At 35.5% G+C, this 7,592-nt stretch overlaps 1 protein-coding gene across 1 annotated transcript in view; it reads left to right on the forward strand.

The window, feature by feature from the left end:
• HCRTR2 (hypocretin receptor 2) overlaps positions 1-3,468 on the forward strand; it is a 34,510-nt gene extending 31,042 nt beyond the window's left edge. Inside the window, exons 6-8 of the mRNA XM_005153193.2 lie at positions 246-367; positions 1,467-1,667; positions 3,275-3,468. Coding sequence (XP_005153250.2) covers positions 246-367; positions 1,467-1,667; positions 3,275-3,468 — 517 coding nt within the window. The remainder of the gene's footprint in view (positions 1-245; positions 368-1,466; positions 1,668-3,274) is intronic.
• The last annotated feature ends 4,124 nt before the right edge of the window (positions 3,469-7,592 follow it).

Genomic DNA, 7,592 nt, shown 5'->3' on the forward strand with positions numbered 1-7,592 from the left:
CCTAGCAGACAAGTCGTGCATCTGCACCACTGCAAAGGGAAGTTCTGATGGTTTCTGGTGTGCTAAAACATCAAGACAGAGGGCAGAGGGATGGGGACTTTATTCTATGAAGAAACCAGGCACTGTTGAGTCAGCTTTTCTGATACTGCAAAAAATCATCAGAGATAAAATTAAGCTAGAACATGTCAAATTTTATATGATTTCTAATTTTGCCATCTTTCAGGTTTGCTTTTCTTTTTCTGTAGGGTTTTGGGGATGTTTAATCATGCTGATGACAGAGAAACTGTATACGCCTGGTTCACATTCTCACACTGGCTTGTGTATGCAAACAGTGCAGCCAATCCTATTATTTATAACTTCCTCAGTGGTAAGTTGCAGTTACTTAGAATTCAAGTTTAATGTACAGTTTGAATGTAATGAGCCATATCAAATAAGATTAATGGCTGTGTAACATCAGCCCAGCTCCTCCTGTGGGAGCTAGATCTTCTTCTTGGAACAACTTTCCTGAAGTATCCCATTACCTTCTGGCTATCTACCTATAACCAAACTAAACTGTGCCAGGGCCTCAGTCCAAGTGCTCGAATTTGATTGTCCATGCCATTAATTTGGTAGAGAAGCCCCTGGCATTACTTTGGTCTGAAACACCTACCATTCTCCTAAACACTCCCTGGATACTCTCTGGGAGGTAGCACAGGCCAGGGACTGTCTCCAGGTGGTATTTTATATGCAGGTATTGGGGTTTGGAGGCTGTGAGTCTTTAATAGTACTTACATGACCAGACTGTGCTGACTAGGTTCAAGGCCAAAGAACTAGCTAAGATGCTATTTACTTAGCAGTATAGATTTATCTTAGCTTGTATTTGTCTTATTTGGCTATGGACAGCAGAATCAGAACTTAAACTGGTGGTGTTACAGCTAAATAAAGGGAGGCAAAAGTCTATTGATGCTCACTGTATATTTGCCTGTATAGTTTTTTGTGGTGTGCAGTGTGAGGATGATCTGAACAACATACTCTGAGCCCCAAAAGCAGACTAATAGGTTGTGGAACACTTTTAATCTTCTCCTAAAAGGTATTCAAGATAAAATACAAATTAGCTATCACCTCTCGTTTTGCATGTCAGGTCATGTAAGCCTATGATTGCTCAATTATCTTTTTTTCTTATATATGTTCTTAATCAACAGACTATCCATGACATGACTTCATAAATCATTCTAATTTGTCCATTTTGTCTAGCTAAGAATAATTTAGGCTTCATACCACATCTCATGTATCTTCTTAGAAAGTTTATATGTTTTTTGTCTTTTTCCAAGATGATGAAATTGTGATTTCCTAGTTCTGCATTAGAAGACCATCTGGGTATTTTGGGTTAATTTTTCTTTAGATAGTTGCTTTTTTTCTAATCTATAAAGTTTGATGAAACACTGTTTATTGTACATTTTTTCATGAGTCTTTTTTGTGGTTGACAGGGAAATTTAGAGAAGAATTTAAAGCAGCATTTTCGTGTTGCATCTTTGGCATTCGCAGTCACCACGATGAACGGCTCACCAGAGGTCATGCCAGTACAGAGAGTCGGAAATCCTTGACCACCCAGATCAGCAATTTTGACAATGTTTCAAAACTTTCAGAAAACGTTGTATTGACCACCATAAACACACTTCCAGTAAATGGTACTGCACCTATTACTTTGTTGTATACTTGGCCATGTTTCTTCTGATGCTGTGGAAGTAAAATTTAATTGTGCAAACAGCATTTGCACCTGAGCACAGTGCAATGAGACAAGGGTGTTTACAACTAAGAACTGACTGTAAGAAAAGTAACTTACAAGAAATATTTTATAGAATATGCTATAACTTCAGTTAATATACTGATGAAACAAAATTTCATCTTGTTTATTTCAAAACTTGAGTTGCAATTGGGGAGGGTGTAAGGTAATAATATTTTATATAAATACTTTCTTAGGATTCCTGCTTCCTTTAGACTCCTATGTAAATAAAGAACAGGTACCTGAAAGTATGAAAATCATTATCCCTGGAGCTTCAATGTGTTTATAAACAACTGTATTCTACTCAGAGGTAGTTCTCTGAAGTTATGGTATATTTTATAACAAATACCTGAATGTCCTTGGCTATTTCAAATGATATGCATACCATGCATTCTGGTGTGAGCTGATTAAATAAGGAATCCACATTAATTTATTTTCTCACATTTTCTATTCTTTTCCATCCTCGGGGGGGGGGGGGCGGGGGAGAGAACTGTTGTGTGCATTCAGGAACAGCTGGGGAGATACTCTTGATTTTTCTCCCATACAGGTTGATAAATAAATGAACATAGTCTGAAATGAAAAGCAGAAATCGTTCAAGCTTTCCCAAATCTGGGTAAACATTGAAATGATTGTGGAATTCACTAGCTTTGTGAATGGATGGAAAATTGCATATAAATTATTTTATTTGTCTCATAACATTATATGTTGTAATCCAGGAGAAATTTGCAAGGAACTTCAAGTACAGGATTCATTCCTCCTCTTCTAGGGATGTGAATGTTTGTCATCTAGGAGTTATTTCAGATACTCTAGGCTAGGACTATATAAGCTATATATTGATAACAGAGGAAGGTCAGCTAACCTGCTCCTAAATGCATATCTAAAAATAATTAAATAAATTACCTCTGAAGAAGTCTGTTCTTTGCATTTACTATAAAAGGCATGTTTGTTTTTTTCCCTGAATTCAGCTTGCTCTTCTCCAGTAGTGTTGCCATTCCTATATGTATGGCACAGGCAAGGTTACAGGCATGAAATGCAGATGGTATTGTGGCTGTAGATTATGTTTTACTCTATTATCTGTCATCATTTTTTATCCACTGCTTGTCCTATGTTCATAGTGGAGGGGCTGGAGTAGGTGATCTCTAAAAGTCTTTTCCAATCCAAACTATTCTGTGACTTTATGATTGACTTGCATACAGGAATCTGTAGTGCTCTGCTGGTCACAGTGGCATCTGAATAAGGAACCACAGGGCAATTTACTAATTAATGCATATTAAATAAGTAGTAGAACAAATTAAAAAAAGATAAAGTAAGAAGATTAAGGTTTATGCATCAGGAAACCCCTTAGACTTCACTTAAAATTTCCATTTGCAGTTTGAAACATATTCTGGCAGACCATTTTGTTAATCAATCATCACCTGCATAGTAGTCAAAGAGTGGCAATCACAGGATGAGCCAGTCTGCTACTTGATACAAACAGGAAAATCATGTTAAAATCTCTGTTTTTTCTTACAGGAATCCCAGCTACAATCAGCCCAATGAAATCAGTGGAACTACAGCTCCACATACCAGGGATGAACATCACTTCAAATTTAGATGAAGCTGCGAGGATTTCTGCAGAAGACACCGGGAACACAGAGAACGAGGAATGGGACAAATTTGTCCCTAGCATAACTAAACTTACCTCAATGGAATTACAGCAAGGATGAGTTTGCCTCATAAACATAAGACTGCCAGAGACTGACACATGGTTTTAGGTGTTTTACAGACTACTACTGGACAAAGGGATTCCTTCAAAACAACTGCCTCTCCTATTTCTTCTCAGTCTTACAGAAACCTACTTACCTCAGTATGAGCTAAAGAACATGTCTTTACAAGCCTTTTTAGAGTTTGGATTGTATCATACTTTGTAAATACTGTAGATATTTATTTTTATATATTTTAGATGCTGTGGAATGTTCTAAAATGCATTATATAAAGAACTCTAAGTATTTGAAAGAAGTCTCAAACATTTATTTATATCCTGTTTCTATAAATGAGTGACTTATTTACAAGGAATGCTTACTTATGCACTAGTGATATTCTGGAATTATTTTGCACTTCTTTTTCGGCTAATTTACTTGTAAATTCTGCATTCATTATGGAAGTTTCACTTCAGATTGATTTGGGGAGATTGAACGTTACTTTTTCTAAGCACAGACATGCTTCTAAGACATGAACTCAAAGTGCTGCAGGTCACACATGTTTTCATAAGATTACACTAAACAGCCACTATTTTTTTCTTCAGAATTCAGTGCCTAAAAATAATTACTTAAATAAAACTTATTTGATACTCAAAGGTGCTATAAGCTCAAAATTCCTACTCAGGCCAATAGGAATAACAAGTGTCAGCACCCCTGAAACACAGGACATTTTAAGACTGGTAGCTCATTTTAGGCTGTAATGTCTGCAAGTGTTGCTTCCAGAGATGTCTGAGGATCTTTAAAACATAAAACACTGGCTATCCTTCTTAATTTCATGATTTCTCTCTCAGATGCCATTTAATACTAATGATACAAACAATTAAGAGATTTCTATGCTTAGAAAATGTTGACTTTTCAACTATTCAAATAAAATGTTTCTCACTGGAAATTAGAGAGGTGGTGTCTTGTTGGGCCCATAGATCGAGTACTCACCCATATTCTGTTTGTGGAATAAGCACAGTGACCTGGGGCTCGCTACTGTGCATTGTCATTTTTCTTCAATGAAGATGGTGAATCACTGGAGACTTAATCTGCTAGGAGAACATGGCCTGTTGGTTAGGAAGAAGCTAATGTGTAGAAACCTGACCTACAATCTCCTTCTGACACTATTCTTGCATTTCAGCTCAAATTTTTCAAAAGGAAGGCTGAGCAGGAAGGGGAGACTTGTTTTTCACTAAAAGGCATTTGACGTAGAAAGAAGACAGTCTCATGCATTCAAATGTTCCTGAAAAGCCAGTTGTTCATAAAGAAGGTGTTATTTGATTAACCTATGTAAATATTTTTCTAGGTTTTGCTTTGACCTAATGTCATGTGTTGTACTGTCTATTATGACAGCTATAGTTTTATGAAGTGCTTAATCACTTTAGGCTTTAGCCTTCTCAAACAGCTGTTTTACTTGACATTGTTCCAATTACTCCTAGTTTACACTGGTGTAAAGTGAGAAAAAAAATCCATTTGTTTGTATATTAAAGTTTTCTATTAAAGGAGAAAAAAGAGAATATTCTTTCTATTAAAAAGAATAAAGATAAATACATAAACAGAAAGAAAGTTTAAGCAACAAATAAAATCATAGGAAGTCCTATATTCCTATGTGTAAGCTTAATTTTTTACTGTATCTATTGTGTCTTCATTTGAAGCAATTGTTTTACTATATCTCTTCTAAGAAAAGAAAACAGCAGGATTTGATTTCATAGTGATTGCAATTCCTTTACCACTAGAAAGCTATTTTTGCTTTTCAGCCACAGAAAATGTAATATTATTAAACTGTGTGAAACAGGATATAATTTTTCTATATAATTTGAAATGGTTGGACAAAGAGCTGCTGAATTAAAACATTAAAGAAATGAGAGACTGGAATTTGAAAAGTCCTCTATTTTTTCTTCTTATATAAGTAAGTAAAAAGTCAAAAAGTTAATCTAATTGCCAAATAACTGTCAATAATTGTTCCATTGTGCCATAAAATATTGCCTCAACCCATTGATGAAAAATGACAATTATGTCCAAATTCTGGAAACCTATACTTACTTATCAAAAAATGTATTTTTAGCTTTTCCTTGAAGAGAGAGCAGCATTGTAGAAAGTAAATGGTTAGATAAAGCTTTGCCAGTAAAGAGGGGGAGTATATGTGCTTTTCATATGTAAAACGTTATGGATGTCTATGGAAAACCAGCAACATTTAGCCTTGTCAGGTGTATTGCCCAGATCCCTGTGAGATGATAAAGGCTGAAAGGGTACAGTATTTTTTTAACTTGGGCCAGGTAACAAAGAACTAGAATAGCAATATTAATAACACTCATGGGAAAACTGCAAGTAGCATATTTCTAAAGGAGGTGGTTGAATACCCCATGCCAAAACAAATTATATTCTTTTGGCTGCTACCTTAATGCCACTGGGATAAATTGTGTTAGTTCACACCAGCACTAAAGGTCATTGGCAGGTTTTGGCTCCTGCAGGTCTGTGACATATTAGAAATGGAGGTTCCTGCCATATTTTTCTCTTTTGTAGGAGAAAATTTCTCTTTTGTCCTCTTTGTTATTTTCACATAGATCTCCAAATGTAAAATATTCCAAAGTTCCTAGGAATTTTTTTTTAGCCATAACTTTAACTTAACAGTACTAATTGTGTGGGGAATATGAATAAAATATGAAACATTCATTAACAAATTATTCTGGCTTTACTCTGGCCAGGCTCTTGTTTAGTAAATAGCTCATCTTTCAGACAAAATGACACTATCAGAGCTTATCTAAGATTTTAAATTCTAAGGATAGGTAAAAAGTGTGTTTCTACTTGGTCATAGCATTATTAGACAATCACAACATAATTTTTTTGCATCTGTTCCAACAGGTACAAATTGTTATGCTGCCATCATTCTGGTGTTTTGCCTCTCGACATATATCACAGACTTGGAGGTCTGATATCCTGACTCTTCCTCCTTTCCTGTTGTCACTGTAGTAACTGTGTCCAAATAAGCTTGTACCCTGCAGTCACAATGACTGCAAGATAATTTCTCCCCTTCTCCGCCTCAAAAAGGCATTTTTTCCCCCTCTTAGCTCCATAGAGGGCACTATCTCATTCTGACATATTAGCAGAATTGATGCATATCATTAACCTGGAGAGTGCTTTATAAGAAGGAGAGGACACTAATTGTTAGCTTAACTCATCCCTCACTCTTAAGATTCATTGCAACCTACTGCTGCATGTTACAGTAGATTTAGGCCAAGGCAAATTTAGCCTTCAAACCTAAAATTTATCTCACAGTTAAAATTATATGCATCTAACAGGTTATTCCTTTTACATGACAGTAAGTTTTTTCTCTGCCTGTTGGATTTATTGGATTAGTCTTTTTTTTTTTTCTTGAACAAACTTTTGGGGAAAAAAACATGTATTTGGCAATGCTGGCTTTAAGGGCTTAATTAAATAATAGAATAAATTACGTTAAACTCTGGATTAAAAATAAAAATAGTAATATATTCAAGACTGAATTTTGATGAGGTAACCAAAATTAAGAAAAATATGGATGTGCCTCAAGTTTACTTTGCCAAGAGGAACAGGATTTCACCCACTACATCTCTATTTCTGCTAACTACACTGTAAGTTTGATGTGATCTTTATGTTTTAAGTATTCAAGGACCAAATCCAATTAAAAATGTTGTGCATGGGATAAGCAATTTGTGAAAATAAAACTCAGGAGTAGCATGGATTAGGCAATAGGGATCTGTTATGTCATTGTCCTTCTGGTGCAAAGCAGAGATTGTCCAGCAAAGTCAGAAGGTATTTAATATTGTGCTTTATAGTTGATTTAGGTTTTATTCAGTACCCAAGTCAGGTGCTGACTTTTGTATGGCAAACTGTTTTTGGTGTATTTTAGTGAAATTCCTAAAGTTAGACCCATAGTCCAGTATGGGTCTAGACTGTAGGTTAGTTATTTGTTCTTCTGGTCTGCTGTCCATCATGCTCCAAAGTTCCTTTCTCTCCTTAACAGATCACGATCCTACTCCACATCTGAAATGAAAACAAATTCCCTTCTCAAATACATTAAGAAATATTTGCAGGAGATCTACAGACATAGCAAAAAGCATTTTATGGAGAGA

The sequence above is a fragment of the Melopsittacus undulatus genome, chromosome 3 (genome assembly GCF_012275295.1).
Source record: "Melopsittacus undulatus isolate bMelUnd1 chromosome 3, bMelUnd1.mat.Z, whole genome shotgun sequence".
Taxonomy (NCBI): Eukaryota; Metazoa; Chordata; class Aves; order Psittaciformes; family Psittaculidae; genus Melopsittacus; species Melopsittacus undulatus.